Source organism: Bos mutus, chromosome 22 (genome assembly GCF_027580195.1).
Source record: "Bos mutus isolate GX-2022 chromosome 22, NWIPB_WYAK_1.1, whole genome shotgun sequence".
Taxonomy (NCBI): Eukaryota; Metazoa; Chordata; class Mammalia; order Artiodactyla; family Bovidae; genus Bos; species Bos mutus.
This window is the reverse complement of record NC_091638.1, coordinates 67,751,868-67,775,516: the sequence shown is the minus strand read 5'-3', so window position 1 is coordinate 67,775,516 and position 23,649 is coordinate 67,751,868. Positions and strand designations below refer to the sequence as shown.

The 23,649-nt window shown below is 56.0% G+C and overlaps 4 protein-coding genes across 7 annotated transcripts; 2 read left to right on the top strand and 2 right to left on the bottom strand.

Moving 5' to 3' along the window:
• Positions 1-3,392: 3,392 nt before the first annotated feature.
• Positions 3,393-6,838, top strand: CTSW (cathepsin W). 2 transcript variants are annotated; one of them, XM_005894035.3, is made up of 10 exons: positions 3,393-3,528; positions 3,801-3,885; positions 4,678-4,791; positions 5,154-5,302; positions 5,455-5,551; positions 5,641-5,721; positions 5,824-5,949; positions 6,161-6,225; positions 6,310-6,519; positions 6,600-6,838. In XM_005894035.3, the coding sequence occupies exons 1-10, from the start codon at positions 3,442-3,444 to the stop codon at positions 6,708-6,710; spliced, it is 1,125 nt and encodes a 374-aa protein (XP_005894097.1). In that variant the 5' UTR covers positions 3,393-3,441; the 3' UTR covers positions 6,711-6,838. The 2 variants fall into 2 exon arrangements, with proteins under 2 accessions (XP_005894097.1, XP_070216001.1); XM_070359900.1 differs by lacking the exons at positions 5,641-5,721; positions 5,824-5,949 and having other exon boundaries at positions 5,455-5,575.
• Positions 6,839-7,032: 194 nt separating this feature from the next.
• Positions 7,033-11,099, bottom strand: FIBP (FGF1 intracellular binding protein). 2 transcript variants are annotated; one of them, XM_005894032.3, is made up of 10 exons: positions 10,908-11,099; positions 10,508-10,706; positions 10,178-10,304; positions 9,173-9,273; positions 8,507-8,661; positions 8,132-8,240; positions 7,992-8,055; positions 7,666-7,752; positions 7,482-7,579; positions 7,033-7,152 (listed from the first exon to the last, which is right to left on the bottom strand). In XM_005894032.3, exons 1-10 carry the CDS (start codon positions 10,990-10,992, stop codon positions 7,083-7,085), a joined length of 1,095 nt encoding a protein of 364 aa, XP_005894094.1. In that variant the 5' UTR covers positions 10,993-11,099; the 3' UTR covers positions 7,033-7,082. The 2 variants fall into 2 exon arrangements, with proteins under 2 accessions (XP_005894094.1, XP_005894095.1); XM_005894033.3 differs by having other exon boundaries at positions 8,528-8,661; positions 10,908-11,097.
• A 1,636-nt stretch (positions 11,100-12,735) lies between these two features.
• Positions 12,736-14,400, top strand: CCDC85B (coiled-coil domain containing 85B). Its single transcript, XM_005911886.3, has one exon. The coding sequence runs from the start codon at positions 13,554-13,556 to the stop codon at positions 14,160-14,162; it is 609 nt and encodes a 202-aa protein (XP_005911948.3). The 5' UTR covers positions 12,736-13,553; the 3' UTR covers positions 14,163-14,400.
• A 1,178-nt stretch (positions 14,401-15,578) lies between these two features.
• FOSL1 (FOS like 1, AP-1 transcription factor subunit) lies at positions 15,579-21,255 on the bottom strand. Of its 2 annotated transcripts, none has more exons than XM_005894031.3 (4): positions 21,022-21,239; positions 18,599-18,796; positions 16,473-16,580; positions 15,579-16,053 (listed from the first exon to the last, which is right to left on the bottom strand). In XM_005894031.3, exons 1-4 carry the CDS (start codon positions 21,109-21,111, stop codon positions 15,634-15,636), a joined length of 816 nt encoding a protein of 271 aa, XP_005894093.2. In that variant the 5' UTR covers positions 21,112-21,239; the 3' UTR covers positions 15,579-15,633. The 2 variants fall into 2 exon arrangements, with proteins under 2 accessions (XP_005894093.2, XP_070215434.1); XM_070359333.1 differs by having other exon boundaries at positions 15,882-16,053; positions 16,473-16,575; positions 21,022-21,255.
• Between the last annotated feature and the right edge of the window lie 2,394 nt (positions 21,256-23,649).

Below are 23,649 nucleotides of genomic sequence, written 5' to 3'. Positions count from 1 at the left end.
TGCTCCTCCCAGAATGTCACCCTGGCCACCTGGACCCCACCAAATAATCCTGGGACTTCCGGATTCTCACTCTGCACCCTCCGGAATGTGATTCTGGACACCTGGACAGTCAATCTGGAAATACCAAAACTTCGTCCAGGGTTCCCAGACCCTCGCCCTAAGAACAGATGCTCCCGGGTCCAGAACTGTCCATCTCGGTCCCTTCTCCCCTCCATCCCCAGGGCTGTCGTCAGCCAGGCGGTCCCTTCACTCCAGAACGGCCTCCTCCGAGTCCTCAGTCCGCGAGACTACATCAGTTTGGGGCGGGGGCGGCAGTTCACATTTGGCCCAGAATGAATGGAAGCCCCTAAGAAGGCGGGCAGGGCTGAACTTGGGCGTGCTGGACGCCAGGGTCCGGGTCCGGTGCCCTCGCCTTCCTGGCCATCCTCCCGCCAGCGTCCCCCCTACCCACACATCCCGCCCCCAGTCCCCGGGTTTCTGCCTACTCCCGAAGCAGCGGGAGAGCCCTAAGGGGCGGGGTTTGGGCGGAGCTGGCTCCCAGGAAGGGGCGGGGTCTTGCCCTGCCCACGTCTCAGGGCGGGGCCAGACGGGAAAGGGCTGCGTGTCCAGGGATTTCCCTCCTGGAGGCAGGCGGCGTGCGGGAAATGCCGAGTCCTCGGTTACCTTTCCCACCCGTTTATCCTCACAGTCACCCCCATTAGCAGCCCTGTCCGTTAAGTAGGAGAGGACGTGCCGATGGGTCCTAGGATGAGCCTTCAGGATTCGGTGTTGAACTGCAGAGCACCCTCCCACCTCCAAATTCTTCCCAGCCACCACCACCCGCCAGGGGTGGGGGAGAGGAGGCTAAAAATAATAAGTCTTTAAAACCCAAAAGACAGTAACAAGTGCTGGAGAGGGTATGGAGAAATTGGAACCCTCACACTATGAGTGGGAATGTAAGATGGGGCGGCTGCTGTGGAAAACAGTCTGGCAGGTCCTCAAAAATATTAGTACATGACCCAGCAATTTCACTCCTAGGTGTATATACACAGGGGGATTGAAAACATATGTCCACACACACACACAAATGTGTACACAGTGTTCATAGTAACACTATTCGTAATTGTTGAAAATATAGAGCCAAAGTAATGTTCATCTATTGATGAAAGGAGAAACAAAAAATGACGATAGAACATTATTCTGCCATAAAAAGGAATGAAGTACTGATATGTGCTACAACATGGATGAATCTTGAACATGACACCAGTTGAAAGAAGCCAGACACAAAAGGCCACATATTCCATTTTTATGACACAACCAGAATAGGCAAATCTGAAGAACAAACTAGTGATTGCCAGGGAAGAGGAGAATGTGAGAACGACTTCTGATGGGTATGGGATTTCTTTTGGGATGATGAGAATGCTCTGAAATTAGACAGTGGTGATGGTTGCACAGTTATGCAAATACATGAAAAATCACTGAATTATCTAAACACTTTAAAATGGTAAATTTTATGGTATGTGAATTATACCTCCATAAAACTATTTTGTTTATTTATTTAGACTGTGCTGGGTCTTCACTGCTGCCAGAGGGCTTTCTCTAGTTGCAGTGAATGGGCTTCCCGCTGCAGTGGCTTCTCCTGTTGCAGAGCACAAGCTCTGTACACAGGCTTCAGTAGTTACAACTCCCGGGCTCTACAGCATAGGCTATTCAATAGCTGTGGCTGACAGGCTCAGTTGCCCTGCAGCTTGTGGGATCTTCCTAGACCAGGAATTGAACCTGCATCTCCTGCATTGGCAGGCAGATTCTCAACCGCTGGGCAAGCAGGAACCTAAAGCTGTTATTTTAAACCTCCAGCTCTGGGGCTAAAACCAGCGTGGGACACATGACTGGGAACTAGAATCATGGAGCCAGGTACCCTCCTGCAGATAATCTGCCTACTGCATTTTTTCAATTTATTTATTTACTTATGGCTGTGCTGGGTCTTTGGTGCTGCGTGCAGGCTTTCTCTAGTTGCAGTGAGCTGGGCTTCTCTTCTTTGTGGTGTACGGGCTTTTCATTGAAGTGGCTTCTCTTCTTGCAAAGCACAGGATTCACGTGCACAGGCTTCAGTAGTCGCAGTACATGGGCTCAGTAGTTTTGGCTCCCAGGCTCTAGAGCACAGGCTCAGTAGAAGAGGTTCACAGAGTTAGTTGTTCCTCTGCATGTGGCATCTTCCTGGATTCCAGGGATTGAACCCATGTTCCCTGCATGGGCAGGCAGATTCTTATCCACTGAACCACCAGGGAAGTCAAGTCCTCTACTGCATTTTAATAAAGTCAGCATCATTCTCTTTTTTTTCCCCAGGGGAGACCCTTGGCTTACTACATGGTATGCGTGTGTTGGGGATCAAAAAAGGGATCACAAAAGGGTCCCTTTTGTGCAGCAAAAAGGGACCTCAGGACTTTGGGAAGATTCCCAATGAACGAAGAAATGAGCTAATCAGCACATGAATGAATGGATCCCTTCCCCTGGCTCCCATCCCCATGGAAACCCCAGAAAACCAGTTCTTTTTCTCGCCTGTCTCTGGTCTTGGATGCTGGTTCTCAGACTGAAGGTCCATATGAGAGCCCCCGAACCTAAGGACCCACTTCAAGGCACAAGTGACAGGTGTTAACACCCCTGCCCAGGCCTCAGCCTCTGGCCTGGCTCTGTCTGAGTTGCCAATCCTGCTATCTTCCTGCTCCCTGAAGCCCATTCACATACCTCTTCCCCTCCCCAGACTGTGACAAGAATGAAGAACAGAGGAGGTCATAGCTGCCACTTGCTGTCTCCTGGACCCTGAACTTTTCTCGTTAAAAAAAAATGACTAATCACTAAGCCAGCAAATCGCCCCTGAGCCAGCTCTGCATGCGGCCCCTTCCTGGGTGCTGAGGATACAAGCAAGGCAGACACATCCGGTGTGCACACAGCAGGGGCTCAAGGGGCTGCAGGTTATACCACAGGATAGGCGAGCTTCTTGGAGGTGACACCTGAGCTGACTGAGCTTTGTAGTAGGATGAGCAAGAATGCTTCCTGGGGGGTACTGACCACCGTTCACAGCCCCCCATCATTAGGGCCTGTGGCTCCCATAGCCCTATTTCCCCCTCCAGGCACCAATGGCCCTATATTGTCACTGCCCACTTAGCATCTGTCTCCTCCTGTCCCCTTAAGGCCAGATCCATCTCCACATCCTTAGGACTGCCCAGGACAGGGTTGGCAGAGAGCCTCTGCTGAATAAAGACAACAGGTAGAGTGGGGTACTGGCAGGCAGGGACCGTGCTGAGACAGAAGCCTGAAGCCCTCTTGTGTATGTGTGTGTGTGTGGGGTCCTCCTCCCCTTCCTGACCTGGTTTCCCTTTTGTGGTTTCTCCAGCTCCACCCTCTAAGCCCCTCTACCTTGGTCTGCAGTTTCCTGCCCCAGACACTCTAGTCTGCCACATCATGGCACCAACTGTCCATCTCTCCTGCCTCCTGGCCCTGCTGGTGGCAGGCCTGGCTCAAGGCATCAAGGACTCCCTCAGGGGCCAGGTAAGTGTCCCCAACTTTCTCCCCATGTCTGAGGCTCACCCCGGCAGAAACAGGGGTTTGTTCCTATTTCTCAGAGGGAGTAACTGAGACTGAAGGGATGATCCATGTGCTCAGGCCCACACAGGGAGAAAGGCGGGTGAACCAGTTGCTCCCCTAGTCCAGTCCCAGCTCGGGTGGGAGCTGAGGTGTGGTCCCCGCCATGACTCCTCACCTCACCCCCTCCCCACTGCTCTTTTTACACCCCCTGCCCCCGACCCTGCACCACCACCCAGGACCCAGGTCCCCAGCCGCTGGAGCTGAAAGAGGTCTTCAGATTGTTTCAGATGCAGTACAACCGGAGTTATCCAAATCCAGCAGGTATGCCAGGGCACGTGCGTCCCCAGTCCAAACCCCTGCTCTCATCTAACAGACAAGGAAATTCAGGCTCAGGGCGGGGAATGCATTTGGCCAAAGCCACTCAGGAGGACAGTGACGTGGGGCTGAGAGTGTACTCCCTGGTTTCCCAAACAAGCAGGGACGGGATCCTCCTTGGCTACGAACCTGGAGGGAGGTGGTAGCTGTTGGGGGTTTGACTGGTCCGAGAGGATCGTCACGTCCAGAGCCACTTTCCTGTGACTGCAGCAGCAGAAGACTGCTAGTCATCCAGGAGGCACCCAGGGTTACCCATTTTGTGGATTCCCTCTCCCATGCGTTGCCAGCCCTGTTCCTGCCCTCTGGATCTCATCTCCCATGGGGGAGGTCCGTGGGCACCTTTCAGCCTGACTTCCTGTGCCAGGGACTTGTACCCCAACCCTCCCCTGCCATGTTCCAGCCACAGACTTGCGGCCAGAGGTGTGAAGTAGAGACAGAGATGACCTGGCAGGAAGTCGGTCTCTGACCACCCACCTTTCCCTTGTCACTAGCTTTCCGACTTTTCACTTGGCTTCTTCAGGTGGGCAGATACTCTCTACCTGCCTTCAACGAAACTCCAACCGTAGGGGCCCTGGGGAGCCACTTCCTTGGTCCAGGTGTCTGTAGCGGGGTCTGCAAAGACCATAGGAAAGGAGCCAGTGCTTACCTGGGAGAGTGTGGGTGGAAAGCCAAACTGGTGGCCGCTTCCTGTCTCTGAGGGCTTGCGAGCCAGCCTAGGACAACCTCCTTTTGGTTTAGAGTACGCCCGCCGCCTGGACATCTTTGCCCAAAACCTGGCCAAGGCTCAGCGGCTGCAGGAGGAGGACCTGGGCACAGCCGAGTTTGGGGTGACTCAATTCAGTGACCTCACAGGTACTGGACTCCTGGCAATGGGTGGTAGGCGGGGAAGCAGGATCTTCCCCAGCAGATACCAGGCTGACTTGGCTTCTGTTCCCCAGAGGGACTCTCGAGCTGGGGATTTGCCCTGAATCCGAGATCAGGGCAGGAACTCTGTGGAGGCCTGGGCGGTAGCCCAGCTCACAGAGACACCGGGTGCAGGGCTGTGCGCCCCAGCAAGGAACCTGGCCTCCCTCTAGGCCTCAGGGTCCTCATCTTTCTGCCTCCAGGGGCATTACAGGGACTCAAATGGCTCAGGATGTGGATGGCTGGGGTGGGAGGCAGGATGTGGGGGGAGGGGTCAAAACACTGAACTTCATGGCCCCATGTGTCCCCAGAGGAGGAGTTTGTCCAGCTTTATGGAAGCCAGGTGGCTGGAGAGGCCCTCGGTGTGAGCAGAAAAGTGGGGTCTGAAGAGTGGGGGGAATCAGAGCCCCGGACCTGTGACTGGCGGAAAGTTGGCCCCATCTCACTGGTCAGGGACCAGGTATCTGCCTCCACCCCAAGCCCAGCAGCCTGGCCCAGTCCAGCCCCGGGGCGGGGGCGGAGGGGGGGGGTGCGTGGGGGGTGTGGGGAGGCGGGGAGGAGAGGGCCTGCAGTCTTTACCCGCCCCCACCGCCGCCATCCTTTCCCCACTAGCGAAACTGCAACTGTTGCTGGGCCATGGCGGCAGCGGGCAACATCGAGGCCCTATGGGCCATCAAGTTCAGACACTTCGTGGAGGTCTCCGTGCAGCGTATGGCTGGGGGCAGGGGCTGGGGTGAGGACCAAAGGAGGTGGGGGTGCCTGAGGCCTGGGCACACACATTGTCCCTTCTGGCACCAGAGCTGCTTGACTGTGACCGCTGTGGGAACGGCTGCAGGGGTGGCTTCGTCTGGGATGCGTTCCTCACTGTCCTCAACAACAGTGAGTGCCTGGCTGCTCCAGGCAGTCGTGGTGGGGGAAGGATGGGGCGGGTACTGTTCCTGAGCTGAACTGAGCCTCCTCCTGGGCCTTGCTTATCTCCAGGCGGCCTGGCCAGTGAGAAGGACTATCCATTCGATGGGAGTGGCAAAACCCACAGGTGCCTGGCTAAGAAGTACAAGAAGGTGGCCTGGATCCAGGATTTCATAATACTGCAGGCCTGCGAGCAGAGTGCGGGCACAATGGGGACACGGGTGGGCACAGGGGGGAGACGGACAGGGACAGACGGACCAGGACAGACGGAGCTATAGACAGAGACGGAGGCCATCTCTGGGGGCGGGGGCTAGAGGGTGGAAAAGAGGAAGAGATAGATAGAGATGCCCATGAGCCGAGAGCAGGGGATGAAGGAGTGGCAGGGCTAGATGGCACCTTCCACCCCCAGGCATGGCCAGGCACTTGGCCACCGAGGGCCCCATCACCGTGACCATCAATATGACGCTACTGCAGGTGAGATAAGGTAGGGAATGGGGCGGGGGGGGTGGCGGGTGCATATAGGGGAGGTGGCCCGACTCGGCCTCTCTGCCCCTGCAGCAATACCAGAAGGGTGTGATCAAGGCCACACCTACCACCTGTGACCCCACACAAGTGGATCATTCTGTCCTGCTGGTGGGTTTTGGTAAAACCAAGTCGGGGGAGGGGAGGCAGGGGAAGGCGGCCTCGTTCGGATCCTACGCGCGCCCTCGCCGCTCCATGGCATACTGGACCCTGAAGAACTCCTGGGGGCCTCAGTGGGGTGAGGAGGTGAGTGTGATCTACGGGGGCGGACAGGGCAGGACAGACCTCTCCCCGCTGTCTGGTGCTGATGGGCCCTCACTTCTTAGGGCTATTTCCGGCTGCATCGAGGGAGTAACACCTGCGGCATCACCAAGTTCCCGGTCACCGCCAGAGTGGAGAAGCCTAAGAAGCAGCACCAAGTCTCTTGCCCTCCCTGAGGCTGCCTGGCTGCCCTTTGGCTCTCTCCTGCTGTGCCCGTTACCTTCCCCTGCCACCCGCCCCAAGGCTTTTGCCTAGTTCCCCAGTATTCTCGCTGGGGATTGAATAAAGCAAGACAAGACCCGTCTTTGGAGTGGTCACGGCTGGGGTGGGGAAACGGATGGGGAGCGAGTAGATACCGTTCTCCGACATGTCCCTGTCCCTGTGCGGTCAACGGACACATACATCCTCATACACCATGACACTCAAAGAGATGTACGTGTACAACGGGCACACACTTCCACGCGCAGACCCATGTGAGTACCCACTCACAGCCTCCTCCAAAGTCATGGCAACTTTATTGTCAGTGTGGCTAGGGCAGGGCAGGGGCCTCAGTCATGATAGAGGCGCAGGAGGCAGCCACGGAGGGTGCCCATGTAGCGGTCCCAGAGCGCCTGGTGCCTGCAATGGTAACAGTAATGGTGTTGGCTGATGTTGACTGGATCCCCATGACCCTGCTCCACGAGCTCTCAACACCTTCACTCGTTTAATCCTCACGGGATTCCTATAAGCCTTAATGCTGTCACCCCCAGCTTATGTCTGAAGGAACGGAGGCACACAGAGAGAAAGGAACTTGTCAAGATCAGGTCAGTTTCTCAGTGATGGAGCTGAGACTCTGGTCAACAGAGTGACTTCTAACCCCAGGGCCAAAGAACAGGGAACTCAGAGTCTGCAGGAGAGCTGGGCCCCAGCAGGGGGCCAGCAGGATAAGGAAGCCTGAGATCTCTCACCGGAAGCCATCCAGGGAGTGGACCGAAGCGGAATACTGATTCAGGAAGAGCCGCACGTCATTCAATGGCCAGTGGTCGGAGCGGCAGGGTTCCACGAACTGTGGGTCCAAGGTAACATCCAGCACTGGTATAGCCCAGGGACAGGCCAGGATGGGGTCAGAGGGCAGCCGACAGAACAACTCACCTTCTCCACGAGGTCTACAAACAGGTCTCTGACATCCTTATTGTGGGTCAGCTTGGCGGCCACGTTCACCAGCCCCCGGGACAGGTTCTGTCGGGGAGGGAGCCTGGGAGTTCTGCCTTCTGTCCGAGAGAGGCTGGGGGCTGAAACCACATCTATCCACCTCCCTCAATCAAGTAATTCCCCAGCGCTTAAGAGCTGGCTCCCCCCAGGGGCAGGCAGAGGGGACAGCAGCACTGCCTGAAGCCAGCAGCAGAGCTGCTGGGGTGGGGACAGGGCTCTGGAGGCTGCAGAGGCCCCAAGGACAGAGGCTGGACTGGGCCACAGACCTTGAAGTTGGCTTCCATCTCCGAAAAGACACCAAGCTTCCCCCGGAGGGCCGTGCACACCAAGCTGAAGGAAGACAGGGTCAAGGCCCGCACTGCCTGGGCGCCCACTTCAGGCCCCGCCCCACAGACCCCAGGGTCACCTCTTGTGCAGGTCTAGAAGGTCCTTGTCAGCCACAAGCACCTTGAGCTCCTTCAAGTCCTGGAGAAACTCCTTGTCCAAGTCCATGTCCATGTCATCCACCTGGGAGTCTAAGTGAGGCCCACGAAGGGAATTGAGGTGGGAGATTCAAAAATGCCTCCTGTGATAACCTGAGCCCCCCTCCCATTTCATGGCACCCCACAAGACAAAAGAGCACGCTGGGTGTGACGGAGCTGGAGGGACTGGCCCCAAGCCAGAGAGACGCTGTGGGTCCCTTGTCTGCAGACAAGCTGTGTGTGGGGGCGCTGGGCCGTGAGCAGAAGCGGCTGGGCAGGGGCCCTGAAGAAGAAGGGCTGCTGGGAACGGGGGCCTGCACCTGGATCAGTGGGGGCCTCACCGACGGCTCCGAGGGTCCAGTTTTGGATCATGAGCTCAGCACAGAAGGCAAAGTCCCCAAAGCTCAGATACTGCAGTTTTTTCTTCCCTGTCTCAAAGCGATTGTTGGCAAAGAAGACGATGGCTGCATAGTCCCTGCGGGGTAGGGAGAGGAGGGGGTCCATCAGGGCTTGAAATTCCTTCTTAGCAAGCAGTTCCCAGCTACAACATCGGCAGGACCTCTGTGTTCTGGCCTCTCTCTACCCTAACTCACTGTGTGATGGGTTTCAAGTCACGTCTCTCTGGGCCTCCTCCTCTGGGCAAAGAGAAGGTTTCAGCCCGGCTCTCCTAAGGGACACGGTGGGAGACCACAGGGTAACAGCGACCACTTACTGAGTACTTACTAAGTCCCAGGGGCTGTGCCATCATGGGCTTTACCCATGGCACCTCACAACAGTCCAGCTGGTGAATGGCCAGGCTGGGATTCCAACCCAGGCCAGTCTGAACCAAAGTACAACCCAAGAGAGGGATAACCACTGCCCCCCTACAGCATGGAGGTCATGCAGGTTGGGGCAGAAAACAAGGGTCAGCTTCAGGGCATAAGGAAGGAGTGTGCAGGAGGGGGAGGCAGTTGGATCCTCACCTGGCCCCTCTCCTGGCCCCTCACCTGGCCAGCCGGTCGGACAGGAGGAAGTGCTGCTGGATGTTATCCACCAGGGAGCCCCGCATTTCCTCCACCACCTTGAAGACGCGCTTAAAGTTGTCGAACTGCAGGGCAGTTAGAGGAGAAGGACAGGTCAGGTTGCTCACTCAATAAACTGTTGGGTGAGCATCCCTCTGTCACTGACCCACCTATCCAATCACCAGACACGGATGGAGTATTTGCTATTCCTTCAACAAACTATTATCCCCTGCATTGGCAGGTGGATTCTTTACCCATGTGCCACCTGGAAAGCCCCATTAATTATTAATACCTCTTATCAATTCCCCAAATGTTCACCAGCTTCTGCCATCTTGCCTTGGATAAATGTTTACTCACTCTTATCAACAAATTCACCCCTATTTTAGCATCATGCTCTCTAGCTCTTCACTAGTTTGTGCTGAAACTGACCTTCCTGGCTAAGCCCCAGGAACTCAAAAAAGAGCAAATACTAAGCCATCTTGGGGAGCTCACAGGAATCACAGAGGAAAATGCTAAAGGCCCAGTTAGAAGGGTTACTTCTTCCTGGCACCACTGGCAAGGCTTTTGGAGAAGGTGGTATATGACCACCTACCTCAACCCCTGACCCTGCCTTAGATTTCAAGGGGTAGATATGTCCTAAAATAATACCCTGTAAAAATAATACAGGCAGGGGCAGATGAGCAAAAGGAAGCCAGGGGCTGGGGAGTCTAGAGAGGGGCCAGGGACAGGATGATAGGAGAGTCTGAAGGTCAAGGCCAAGGAATGTGGCTGCTATAGGAAAGAATGGGAGCCATTCAAAGTTCGTGAGCAGAAGAAAGCTAAGGTCTGAGAAGTCACTCTGGCTCAAGAGTAGGGGACGGCTTGGAAGGGGCAAAAGGAGGAGAGTGGAAACGAAGGCACTGCCACAGAGGTGTTGGAGTGGGCTGGAGGCGAGGCAGGAACCAAAGGGATGGCACAAAGGGGCGGGCTGCAGACAGCTGCAGTGCCCACCTGTCTCCGGCAGCTCTTGAGGGTGATGCCTGTTTTGGTGCTGATATCATCCAGGTCTTTCTTGGTGCCCTTAGACAGCTTTTTGCCCAGCACCTCCCGCACGAAGGCCTCGTCAAAGGCATAATACCTGTGGGGAGTTGGGGACGACACTACTGACTTTCCATAAGAAGAGGGGAGAGGAGAGCTGGCAGGACCTGGGTTTGGCCCCTTCTGCTCTCAACTTTCTCCCGGCTTGGGTAAGTCCCGACCGTCCCCGGGCCTCATCGTCAGCCTGCAAAATGGGTACATGGCCAGACTGATTGGCGTCCCCACCACCCGCCAGGTGAGCACCTCTCGATGAGCAGCGCCTGTCGAGAGGGCGGGATCTGGAAAATAAGCTGGTGAAGCAGCTTGGGAGGCGCGTGGAGCAGGCGCTCGAGCATGTGGAAAGTCCGGTAGTGGTCCATGGTGTCGCTCTGCAGCACCGCTGCTGTGGCGCCGGTCTGCTCCAGAATTCCCGAGCGCACCCTCAGGGCCACCGCGTCGCTCACTGGGAAGCGAGGGCTGGCATCAGGCCCCGCCCCGCCGACCCTAGAGGTTCTTCAGGGATTTCAGCCCCGAGCCCCAGGCATTTCATACTCCCAGGCCTCTGCCCACTGCCCTATAGGATGCCTAGTCCTGGCTTGGCCCCCTCTCCCATCCAAAACAACCGCTCCGCCAGACCGGCTCCCCCAGTCGGCCCCCCACAGACCCGAATAACCGTCCAGCCAAAGGCGATACACGTCCTCGTCGATGAGGGTCGTGTTCCCCACGAAGATGTCCAGTTCGCTGGTCATGGCGACGCCCGGACCCGGGCGCTACCGCAGCGCCCCAGCAGGAGCGAGCACTGCCCGGGCCCGGCACGCCGCCGCCGGGCCACTTCCGGGAGCACTGACATTCGTCTCCCGGCACCCGGAGCCAGAGAAGGACCACTTCCGGGACAGAGCTAGTCTGGGCAGGAGCCGCGAGGAAAGAAGCCGAGGCGGAGGCGGTTGGGTAGCCCCTCCTCCCAGCGGGAGGGGGAATCTCGGGTTCCCCGGTTCCCAGCCCAGCCCACGCCACCCTCACGCCGGCCGGGTTTGCAGGAGGGCATCCAGAGCCAAGGCCTCTGGCTAGTTGCCCCTGTCCCAGCAACCTTCACCCTCATATCCTCCTGGTTGTTCTGTGCCCTTTTGCGGGGAGCCCCACTACTTTGACCTGTATCCTGAATGTAGTAGCTCCACAGGGTTCTATGGGGTTCCCTGGTGGCTCAGCGGTAAAGAATCCACCCGCCAACACAGGAGATGCGAGTTCCACCCCTGGATCGGGAAGATCCCCTGGAGAAGGAAATAGCTACCCACTCCAGTATTCTTGCCTGGGCAGTCCCTGGGGTTGTGAAAGAGTAGGACACGACTGAGCGACTAAACAACAGGGCTCTGTCCTGAATCTTTTTATGCAAAAAAAGTTGTCTGGCTCGTCTTCAAGGGCCCTTGCTGAGGGCCCCTCAGTCCATCCTGCAGATGAACCCCTCTCCTGAATATGGGGTACCTACTCCCATGGTTTTAAGCCAATCGGCCCGCCTCCACCCCTCCAACTAATGACCTCCCTGATACAGCTTAGAGCTCTGTCTGGAAGTCCACATCCAGTCGGCCACCAACCTGTAACTCTTTCCACTCGGTTCCCCACAGCCAGACCTGTTGGTTTCCTGATCTGTTCCCACCCACACCCCACACACACACACCCCCACACACACCCCCACACCCCCATCCCCGTGTTCCTATTTCAAGAACAGCCCCTACATCCACCCTGTTCTCATACCAGAAACCTGGGCTTCTCCCAGACTCTTCTCTCTCCACATTCAAGTCTGCTGATTTGCCTCCTGAATATTTCTAGTATCTGTTTTGTCCTCTCCACCCCCACTGCACTGTCCAAGCCTAGTCCTTCTGCATAGCTCTCTTTGCCCACTGACACATTGTTCTCAGTAATCTTTCTGCCTACATCCCCTCCCTGTGGTCCATCCCACACAGAGCAGCCCAATCAACCTTTTTAAAAAATGTATTTTCAAAAATATTACTCCCCTGCTGAAATCCTTACTCCATCTAAATGCTCCATCTTAATATTTAAAGCCCTTAAGAATTTAGCTCTACATTTGTTGCCTGCCTTTCTCTCTTACCACTTTCTCTAAGAACTGCCTTTCCAAAACAGACACGAAAAACCAGTTTACTCTCGCTGTTCCTAAAGCATGGAGTCTCTTTCAGTCCCCAGACTTTCATCGTGCTATTCTCTCTTCCTCAAATAGCCCTCTCATGACTCGCCAAAGTCCTATACATCTTTCAGGGTCCCTCTGGTAGCACCTCTTTGGGGAAAGCTTCCCAGGTGGCCATAGAACCCGCCTGCCAATGCAGGAGACATGAGATGTGGGTTCCATCCCTAGGTTGGGAGGCTCCCCTGAAGGAGGGCATGGCAACCCACTCCAGTATTCTTGCCTCGAGAATCCCCATGAACAGAAGAGCCTGCCAGGCTACAGTCCATAGAGTCGCAAAGAATGGGACACGTTTGAGGCAACTTAGTGGGTGGGGTCAGTCCCTCAAAATGTGGTCTTCCTCCATTTGCGTCTTCATCGCAGCTTGTCGCCTCTTCCAGATCAAGACCTCTTTAAGGACAGTATAAGGATATGACTCAAGTTTATTTCTGCGTAGCCCTTACACACAATAAAAGTTTACTGAACAAACAAATCCGTTGTATGCCCCTCCCACCGGACAGGAAACGGTCTGTGAGAGGGAGAGTAGGCTGATGATGTGAGCCAGGACGTTTGGACTTTAATTTCCAAGGACTGAAAGCGATGCTCAGTGAGTCGAGACTCTACAGTTAGAGCAAAGCTAGGAAGGATGGAAAGGCGATCCGTCTGGATTTTGTCAGAGGGTGGGCGGAAGAGTTGAGGGTCGACACTGGAATCTTGGTTCTCAGAGGGAGCCGAGAGGCCTGCGCTCGAGCTTGAGGCAGTTTGGAATTGGAAGGTACGAAGCACGTAGTTTGGGGCTGACTGGCACCGAGGTCGGGGACGCGGATACTCAGAGTCAGCGAGCATCAGGGACACCACGGTCCGAAGTGGGCGGGGAAGGGCTTCATTCTGGGAGCCTGGACCCCGCCCTCTTCCGAGGGCGCTAGCCCGGATTGGCTCTTCGTCCTTGATGTCATGGGGCCCCGCCCCGGCGCGCGCCCCGCCGCGTGCCCACCCCCGCGCGGCTGCTGCATCCTACGCTAGCTCCACCACAGCTTGTCCACTGAGCGGTTGCCTGAGCCCCAGCGGCGAGGAGCTCGTCGTGGGGCTCCTGGGCCGCGGCGGCGGGCAGGCGATGCTCCAGAGGCTTAGGCAGCCATGGAGGCCGAGACGGGCGGCCTGGAGGAGCTGACGGATGAAGAGATGGCGGCTCTGGGCAAGGAGGAGCTGGTGCGGCGCCTGCGGCGGGAGGAGGCGGCGCGCCTCGCGGCTCTGGTGCAGCGCGGCCGCCTCATGCAGGAGGTGAATCGGCAGCTACAGGGTCACCTGGGCGAGATCCGCGAGCTCAAGCAGCTCAACCGGCGCCTACAGGCCGAGAACCGCGAGCTGCGCGACCTCTGCTGCTTCCTGGACTCGGAGCGCCAGCGCGGGCGGCGCGCCGCGCGCCAGTGGCAGCTCTTCGGGACCCAAGCATCCCGAGCCGTGCGCGAGGATCTAGGCGGTTGTTGGCAGAAGCTGGCTGAGCTGGAAGGCCGCCAGGAGGAGCTGCTGCGGGAGAACCTGGCGCTCAAGGAGCTCTGTCTGGCGCTGGGCGAAGAGTGGGGTCCCCGAGGCGGCTCCGGCGGCTCGGGGGGCTCTGGCGCTGGGCCGACACCCGAGCTGGCCTTGCCCCCCTGCGGTCCTCGTGACCTGGGCGATGGAAGCTCCAGTACCGGCAGCGTGGGCAGCCCCGATCAGTTGCCCCTGGCCTGCTCCCCAGATGACTGAGGGCACAGCTTCCCGCCGACGCCCACCCGGATTGCTCCTCAAGCGGCGAGACTGCGGTGGACCTGGGGACCCGACGCCGCCCCGGCTGCGCACGAAGGGCCGATGGAATGGACTTAGAAACCCTAACACTGAGGAAGGCCCCTGACTCTCGCTGGCGGGGCAGTAGGGGGACTGGAGGCTGGAGTGGAGGGACTTACTGGGGGCTGGGTGGAGGCTAATAAACTGAGGCGGAAGCAGAGCCCATGGCCCGGGCGCGTCTGTTTGGAACTCGCCGGCGTTGGGACGAGGGCGGGTACCATTGGGGGGTACCATTCCCATCTGGAGGGACTGTAGAACTAAGGTGGCTGACTCCCCCATTACCTCAGTCCTGGGGCGGGGTGTGGGACAGTGGTGAGCCATTGGCTCCCCCCATCAGGCCCCAGGACAGGCCGTGATCCGGCCCCAGAAGTGGCTCCAGCTCCCTTCCCGGCTCCTTCCTGTCCAAGACAATGGGGCAGGAAGCAGGTGCGGGGGGCCTAAAACCCACTCAGCCGCCTCCCGAGAGGCTGGAAGGGGCCTAACAGCGCCCTCCGGTGGCACACGCCGGAGCACTGTGGGTCCCCCACCGGGAGGAGGATAATCCTCTTGGCTTGGCACCTCACAGCACTTCTCTTCCTCTTCTCAGTCCTGGAGATGAGGCAGAACAGATGTAGCCTCATTTGTCAGATAAGAAAATCGAGGTCCAGAAATATCAGTTTGTCCAAGGTCAGGTAGTGAGTTGGTGGAGCTGAAATGGGAGCCTGAGGCTTCTGGTTCCAAATGGTCTCCCTTTAGCCTCTGGGTCCAATGAGAGCAGGCTACAGCTTCAAGCCTTTTATTCCATTTTGGCAGGTTTGTATAAAAATACTCTCTTTAGGAAAATAAATAGCAGCTGCCCACGCTGTGGAGGCTTGTAGCTAAAGTCTTCTCAGAGCTGGGGGCTGCAGGTCAGCTCTGGCACTCTCCTGAGCCGTTCCTTTTAGGAGGCGCTGGCAGAGTGTCCTGGTTCAATAACCTGGTGCTGCTGGCAGTGGGGCTGGGTGAGTTAGTGTTCTAGGCTGGTAGAGTATCATCTTCTGTCAGGAGTAGGGTTGGGTGGATCACAGGAAGAGGTGATGAAGACCATAGGGGTGATCTGCAGGGGATTAGGGCTCCAGAGGACCTCTGAGAATCTACAAAGTCCCTTGGGAGCTGCCTGGAATTTTCTCCAACAAATGGGAACTATTTTGTCTCTGATTTAGTGCAAATTGTGCTAGAGAGGCCAGCTCTGGAGAACCAATGGGCAGCTTTGGCTCTACTAGGAAGCAAAATATGCTCAGTCTTGTCTGGAGGGATGGAGAAGAATCTGCTGGGGTTGGACATGGGATATGATCCAGGCCAGCTGGATCAAATGAGCAGGGAAATACTGGTTAGGGTGGCACCCACAGGGAGCGGGAGCCGGAGCCGGAGTGCCTCATAAGGCCAGGAGGGTTGGGGAGCCCAGGGGATCAGAAGAGGGGTCCCCACTGCTGCTGCTACTCTTGCGATGGGCTGAGGCACAGGGCTCTGGCGTACTGGGGTATGTGAAGACCAGACTAGGGGTGAAAGGAGTCAGGGAGGGTGTGGTCATGAGCGTGGGAGTGTGCAATGCTTCGGGTTCAAGTACAGGCCCTGGGGAAAGGGAGATACATGGCACAGGGCGGGAGGGGCCTGGCGGGCTGCTGGTGCCGCTGGCACCACCTGTGCCGCTGGTTTCGCTCTCCTTGGCCCCTTCTGGGATTTTGCAGATGGGGCGGTGGGCTTCGAGCACCAGCTCCAGGCGCTCCTTCTGTTTCTGCAGCTCCTCAATCTCTCGCTGCAGTCCAGATTTCTCATCCTCCAGTTTGTCGGTCTCCTGTGGACGATAAGGAAAGGAGTAAAGAAGAAGAGGGCTGAATGTCGCAGAGCCTCCCGCAGTGGTAGTGATTGGCAGGTTGGGGCGTGGGGGAGGGGAGGTTGGGGGGAGTAGAGAGTCTCCATCAAGTCTGGACTACAACTCCCATGAGCCCAGGGGAGAAAAGAGGCACGATTCCCATCAGGCTAGGGGGCACCTTCGAAGGATATTGTCCGGCCTGCTTCAGCTCTGCTGTGTTCAGAGCGAGACAAGCTGCAACTAATTTTTAACCACTTTTTCCTCGTCTCAGTGCCGCTCCAAAAGGGAGCTGGGGGGAGGGGATGTATCTAATGGCGCCTCTTGCGGCCCTTGGGAACTGGGGACCCTCTGAGGTTGGGTGGGCCTGGACCAGGGTACCCTCTGCACTCGCTGGTGCTCACCGCCTGCAGGAAGTCGGTCAATTCTTTCCTCCGGTTCCTGCACTTGGCCGCGGCTAGCTTGTTCCTCTCCCGCCTCACTCGACGGCGTTCCTCCTCCTCGGGGCTGATCTGGGGGAAGGAGGGTTACAGAGCAGTGAGGTGGACTCTGTGCTGCCGGCCCAGTGGTAGAACCCTGGCGGAGGGCATGGCAGCGCAGGGACGCCCTCAGATTGCTCTTTGGGGACCTCCCCAACCTGACCGGTTCCGTATTTAGTAAGCTTGGATTAGTCAAATTTCCTCCTCGCTCCCAGCTTTTGCTTCCTATGATTCCTCTGGGAATGTCCTCCCTATAAATGTCCCACTATAAATCCTAAGCCTCCTCTCCCAGGACTCAACTGAGATCCCTCAGGCCACCACGACCCTTCCTGGAAGTCTTCTTTCATTCCACAGCTATAAGTGGCCGTTGCAGCCACTCTTTTTCAAAGGAACCTCATTCTTTTCAGTCACTTGATAACCAAACCTCCTCTTCCCCAGAGGCTGTAAGCACTAAGAGGGGGTAATGAGAGCGTCTATGTAGTTGTTTATTGGGAACCTACTGTGTGCCAGCTAAGTGCTTTACATGGATCCTTAACCCAGCTTCTCTTGTAAGGAGCCAAAGGCCAGGGAAGATGAATAACTTGTTTGTGGTCCAGAGCAGAAATTAAAATCCATGCACTCTGGGGCTTCCCTGGTGGTCCAGTGGTTAAGAATCTGCTTTGCAATGCCAGGGACACTGGTTTGATCCCTGGTCCAGGAAGATCCCACATGCTGGAGAGCAACTAAGCCTGTGTACCACAACTACTGAGCCAGCGCTCTAGGGCCCATGCTTTGCAACAAGAGAAGCCAACACAGTGAGAAACCTGTACACCACAAGGAAGAGTGGCCCCTGCTTGCTGCAGCTAGAGAAAGCTTGGCAGCAACGAAGACCCACCAAAGCCAAAAAATAAATAAATCTTTTAAAGAATCGATGCACTCTATTTAACACTGAGAAAAGGGCCAGCTGATGGACACCACCTCTTCCGAAAAGGAGCCCATTCATAGCCCATCTAGGAGTACTCAGGATCAAAGAGACATGGCTGAAGGAAGTCCAGGAGCTTGCCTCTGGGGCTTACACCGTGGTCTCCTTCCATCTGGTCACAAAAGCCAGCCATTCTTTTTCTGCAAAAGCCAGCCCTGACTAATCGCACATCTTTCTCAGGATTCTAACTGTCCTTTCCATCCTCTACCTTGCTGTCAGAGCAAACTCATTAAGGGGCAGCCCTCACCCACTACAGTCTCAGATACTGAAATGCCCCAGGGAGAGGAAAGAGGAACCAGTCCCTTAAAGACCCTCTTAATCATTTATTTGGGCAAGGACTTTATTACTAGCAGTGAGCAGCCAAAAACCCTGGTTTGGAAGGCAAGTGTTCCCAGCTCTTTCAACGTCAAGCCTTCTCTTACCTCCTGGTGAGACACTGTGGCTTGGTGGGTACGATCTGACTTTAGAATTGGACAGTCCTGTCTCATTACTCACTCCTTGTGTGACCTTGGGCAAGTGACTATCTCTCTGTGCCTTCATCTCCTTAGCTGTAAAACGGGGGAAACCCAGAGTTCATTCCCAAGAGGGTTTTTGTGAGGATTAAATGAGTTAGAGAAATTGAGACTCAGAGTAGCTGAAGGAAACCCTTTCTATTCTCTTCTCAGCAATACAGACAGCATAAGCCCACCCTCTCTGTACCTGTCATCAGGTGGAGCCCCTCTACTGCCCACACAGCTTTCCACATATACACCTTACATGTTCTCACCTCTACCTCCATTCCTGCTCCTGCCATCCCCTCTACCTGGAATGTATTTTCCATCATCTTTCTCCCTATGCAAATCCTACCCATCCTTCTAGGCTAATATGCCTCCACCTCCAAGAAGCCTTCCCTGATCCAGAAGTGACAGCACGGCCCTCTGGGTCTCCCCAGGGGCTCTCATCACTTTCTGTCTTGGCCAATAGTAACCAGTGGACCTACTCTCCCCATGCCCCTTCTCAGCCTGTGTTCTGCTTCTGGACAAGAGTTTATTTTCTGCGCCTCAGCACCCCTGTGGACTCAAGAACCTTCATGAGCTCCTCTGCTTCTTACCTGTTCACAGGGCCGGCGACGCACCCCTGGAGTTGGGCCCAGGGCCCGTATGACTCCTGGCCGGGGCTGCGGGGGACTGTACGGGGGATAGGCCAGAGGCCTGGGGTAGCTGCTGGGTCCCAGGAAGTGAGGTTGAACCATCCACTGAAGCTCCTGGTTGCCACTCACAGTGTTGATGCTTGGCACGAGGTGGAACTTCTGAGGGATAAGACATGGAAGGCCAGGGATAAGGTCTGTGAGGACTGAGGGGCTTCCAATAATAAAGTGTGAATTCCAGGTGCTATCCCAGCCACTTTAAAAATACTGATTCCTTATAATTTGCACAACAGTATCTTCATTTTAAAGGCTTCCCCGGTGGCTCAGAGATAAAGAATCTGCCTGCATTTCTGATGCCAATGCAGGAGATGCAGGTTTGATCCCTGGGTCAGGAAGATATCACTTGGTGGAGAAAAAGGCAACCCACTCCAGTATTCTTGCCTGGAGAATCCCATGGACAGGGGAGCCTGGTGGGCTGCAGTCCATGGGGTTGCAAAGAGTTGGACACGACTTAGTGACTAAACAACAACAAATCTTCATTTTCAGACAGGAAAACAGTTGTCCTTAGACAGACAGTCAATAAGTGGGAAGTGAGGTTTGGGTACAGGTCATCAGGGTCTTACCAACTCCTGCACCCTGTCTGAGTCCCATCTGCACAAAGAAGATAATGACAGCCCTAGGAAGATTCCCTGGGGAAGGAAATGGCAACCTGCTCCAGCATTCTTGCCTGGGAAATCCCATGAACAGAGCAGCCTGGCGGGCTACAGTCCATGGGGTTGCAAAAAGTCAGACACAACTGAGCGACTAAGCACAACTTCAGGGGTGACTAGGAGAATCAGGTAAGAGAGTGTATGTGCGACAGAGCCTGGCAAGTGGCAGGTACCCAACATACAGGGGCCATGGTAGACAAGAGCCATTGCTCTGGGTTCAAGCTAGCCCAGTTCTGATCTTAGCTCAGCCATTTACTGGCTGTCAGGGTAAATTATTTATCCTCAATATGCCTCAATTTCCTTGTTTTTAATATTGTCATAGGTGAGGATCATTTCCCTGATGCCAAGAAGTACCCTTCAGTAGCTCTGAGGTCACAGTTTAATTGACAAAGTAAAAAATTTTTTAAAAAAATAGTGGCACAAAATAACAGGTTTTAAAATCCATGGGGTCTTAGATTCTGTGAGACAAGGTAAAAAATGAGGTGGAAAGTGCCCAGCACAATGCAAGACTGCACAATATGCGCTGCCTCGATTCTTTCAGCCAGAAATGTGAGGAATGGGTTGAGATAGGGACTCAGTGTTCCGGAGGAGAAGTGAGTTCAAGCCCTGGGGCTGGGCCCTGGGTGTGGGCCCCCAGCCGTCCGGGAAAGCTCCCTCAAGCCCAGGCAAGTCTAGACAGCAGTGTCCCCGGCTCAGCGCTGCGGGCGCAGTGGCCCAATGACCCTAGTTCCCAGCCTACGTACCGCCGGCGGCATCTCCCGCTCCCGACGTTGTCAGGGCCCGGGCCGCTCCGGGCCAGGAAGGGAGGGGCGCCCGGGGTGAGTCACCCACCGTGACTCGGCCGCCGTGACTCGGCGGAACGGACGCCGCTCCTTCCCTCCCCTAGAGACACGTGCTCATCGCCCCTCGACAGGAAATGGGCACCTGCAGCCTCCCAGGTCCCCCCAACCGGCAGCGGGCGCCGTTCAGTGTCGAGAGTCAGGGGAGCGGGAGTTGCCGGTTGCAAGACCCCGTGCACGTCCTGGCATCTCGCGGTCTCCACGCGCCCCAACCCGTAAAGGGGTCAAGAGCCAGTCTCCTGGATCCCACCAGGTCCACTGCGGCTGGACGGGGATGAGGACTTGGCGATGGGGTGGAGAGGGACAAACAGGCAGGCACACGGATGACCACAGACTGCCCAAGATTCCCAGTCTGTCCGGGCAAGCCGGCTTGGGGAGCCAGTGCGTGGGGACCTCTCGGCCGCGGCTTAGACTCCGGACCTCGGAAATGTCGTCCGAGATAGATCGGGACCCTCTCTGATCCGGTCAGGGCTGGGACTAATCCCGGACCAAGGGGGTCCTCTTCCGAAGCAGATGGGACAAAGAAATTAACGGTGAACAGGAGGAAGGAGAGGAGGTAACAGAGACGGAGGGACAGAGAGACAACGGACAGAGGGGAAGGGGGACGCGCGCTTGGGCCGATGCTCGCAGAGATGTGTTCCTCCCGCCGCGCGTGCTCTGCTGGGCTGTGGGGCAGAAAGTGCCTTTGGACAGCGGAGAGTGGGCAGGATCCGCTGCCACCGCTCCGATACCTGGTCCCTCCCCCAGTTCCCGGTCCCAGTCCCCGAGTGTGCCGGAGCGGCCCGCGCTCTCCTCGGCGCTGTCCACCTGTGGACTCCAGGTGTCGGGTTCCTCTCACCTGCTGGCCTGTGGCCGGGGGCTGAGTCGGGCCGCCGTACGCACCGCCGGCGCCGGAGCTCGGTCCGGGTTCCCCGTAGTCTCGGAACATGCCCTGGGTTGGCGGCTCTGTGGGGTCCGCGTCGGCGGCTTCGGTTCTGACTCACTCGCTCCTCGCGGAGTCTTTTCTTTTTATGAATGAAAAGTCCTCGGGCTGAACCACTTCTACTCGGGGGGTGGGCGGGGGAGGGCGGGCGTTTCGCCGCGGCTCTGGTCACCTCCAGGCTCCACCTCTCCAGACGCGCCGCCTTTTATCAATCCGCCCTGAACTTTTCTGTCGCCTCCCACAGTCCAGTAGCCGACTGACTCTCGGTGGGGAAAAGGGGCGGATCTGGCGGCTCCTAGGGACAGCCGCGGGCCCGCCCCCTCTGACGTAGCTGCCCAAACATGGTGCGATTTCCTCGCCGCGCCCAGGTGGAGCTAAGGATTCCCCCGCGGTCCTACGCACCTGCGAGCTGCCGGGCTCCCCGCCCCGCCCCGCCCCGCCTCGTCCGCCTAGCCCCGCCCAGCCCCCAAGAGCCGACTTAGCCTTCGCCACCCTCGCCACCGCGGTCCCCCCGCAGCCCACTGTTTGGTCTAGCCTAGTGTTTGCATGCGTAAAATGGGACAAAATATTCACAGAGCGACCTTGCCACGCGTGGGAAGTTGGAATGAAGAATATGAAAGAAGTCTGGAAACTGTACGTCGGATTATAAACGTGATTGATGTTACTAGTATTACCATCATCTGGCTGCTTATTCATGCCCCGAACCATGCTACTGCCATCCAAGTCGTGACATGAGTCCCCTTCACTGGCGCTGTTTTAAGGTTCAGGTATACGAAAAAGTGAACAAATGACAAACCAGAGTTACAAAAATGGTGTGTATTTTAAATAATTACAAGGATATATTAATAGTTTGAACTACCCACAAATACAATGCAATACAATTGCCTTACTCGCAGGATAATTTCAGGAGCTGTAGCAAGTTTTAATTCAGAGCCCCTACCAGTAGTGAGAGCCTGTCAGCTGAGCCTATTGGACACAGTTCTGTGTTCTGATAAACCCCATCTTCCTTAAATACTGTAACTGCTCTCCCAGGACTGTGTTGTCATCAGCCTTGTTTGGAGATTATGTCAAAGGTCTGTGTGAATGTGAGGCCAGGACCAAGCGTCAACAACCGAAAACCAACAACTCTGGGAGGCAGATGCCTTTATCAGCCTCATTTTGCAGATGGGGAAACTGAGGCCTGAACAGAGTAAGGAGCTGCCGGAGTCACACAACTACAGACAGACAGAGCTGGGCAGTCCTGCTTTCCACTGGTACCTCCTTTTGATTGGCTCCAATTTTGTCCTCACATAAGGGAGATTTCAGGAAGATGGGGTCCTGGACTGCCTTCCTCAGGGACAGAGGCCGCGGTTGGTGGATGTATTCAGGACTTAGAACCAAGAGGCCAGCTTGGCCCTGGGCTTCCAGTTCCAGAGCTACCATTTTCTGTCTCTGTTACCCTGGGCAAGTCACCTTCCTTCTGAGTCCCGTTCCCAGTGGGAATAATTGAGCCTCCTGCTGACCTCATGGGGCGGCTGTGGGATTAAATGAGATCACAAATGTGAAAGTGCTTTGTAAGCTATAAAGTGAGGCGCACTCAGAAGGTGGTTACCAGTCTGCTGCCTCTCCCTTTTCCTTATTCTACTCAGTGCTTCTCATTGTCTAAAAAGAAAAGAAACCACCAGCAGTTTACCAGAATGAGAAATACATGGGTGTGTATGTGTATGTGTGTGAGTGTGCATGCACACGTATGTGCACACATGTGTACGTAAGAAGGAGAGGCAGTATGAATCATGGAAAAGAACATACGTGCTGGAATCATACGCCTGGGTTCTGAGTTCAAATTCTGCTTAGGCTGCTCGCCAGCTGTATGACCTTGGTGAGGCACACAATCTCTCAGAGCCTCATCTGTGAACTGAGGACATCTGATAACTACAAAATGATAAACATCTCAGGGTTGTTGGAGAATAGATATCAAATCATGTCCCATGCTGAGTACAGCATATAGTAAGAATTTGACAAATAGCAACAAAAAATGCATGTTAAGAAAAAGCCCCATGGGTGGACGCTTTGGGGGTTCTGATCACATGCTAACGTACTTGTGCGCACACACACACACTGATATCTGAAATCTTTGGCTGAGCCCGAGCAGGACAGGTCAGACTGACAGAAGCAGACAGGTGGTGGCACAGGTCAGCCTTGACTGCATTTGTCTGCCGGCTCCAGAAACACAGCCTGGGGCCGTGACTGAGCAGGAGCTCAGGCTCAAGTGTGTGTGTGTGTGTGTGTGTGTGTGTATGATTACATGGCTCTGAAAGTCCCTTCCTGCTCTAACCGTCGGTGGAGCCACAAGGAGCTCTTTTCAGAGGCTGCACATTCCAAGCTTCTCAGTCACTAACTCCTGCCTCGTGGCTGCAGTAACGTTCCTGGCCCTTGACCTCACTAGCTCCCACCCAGTGAGGCCTGATGAGAATCCCAGGGGGCCACAGCGGTTTCAGGAGTCTGGGGGCTGGGAGGTCTGAGAGGCTGGAGCCTTGTCCTTTGGCAGCTGTGTGAGCCTGGCTC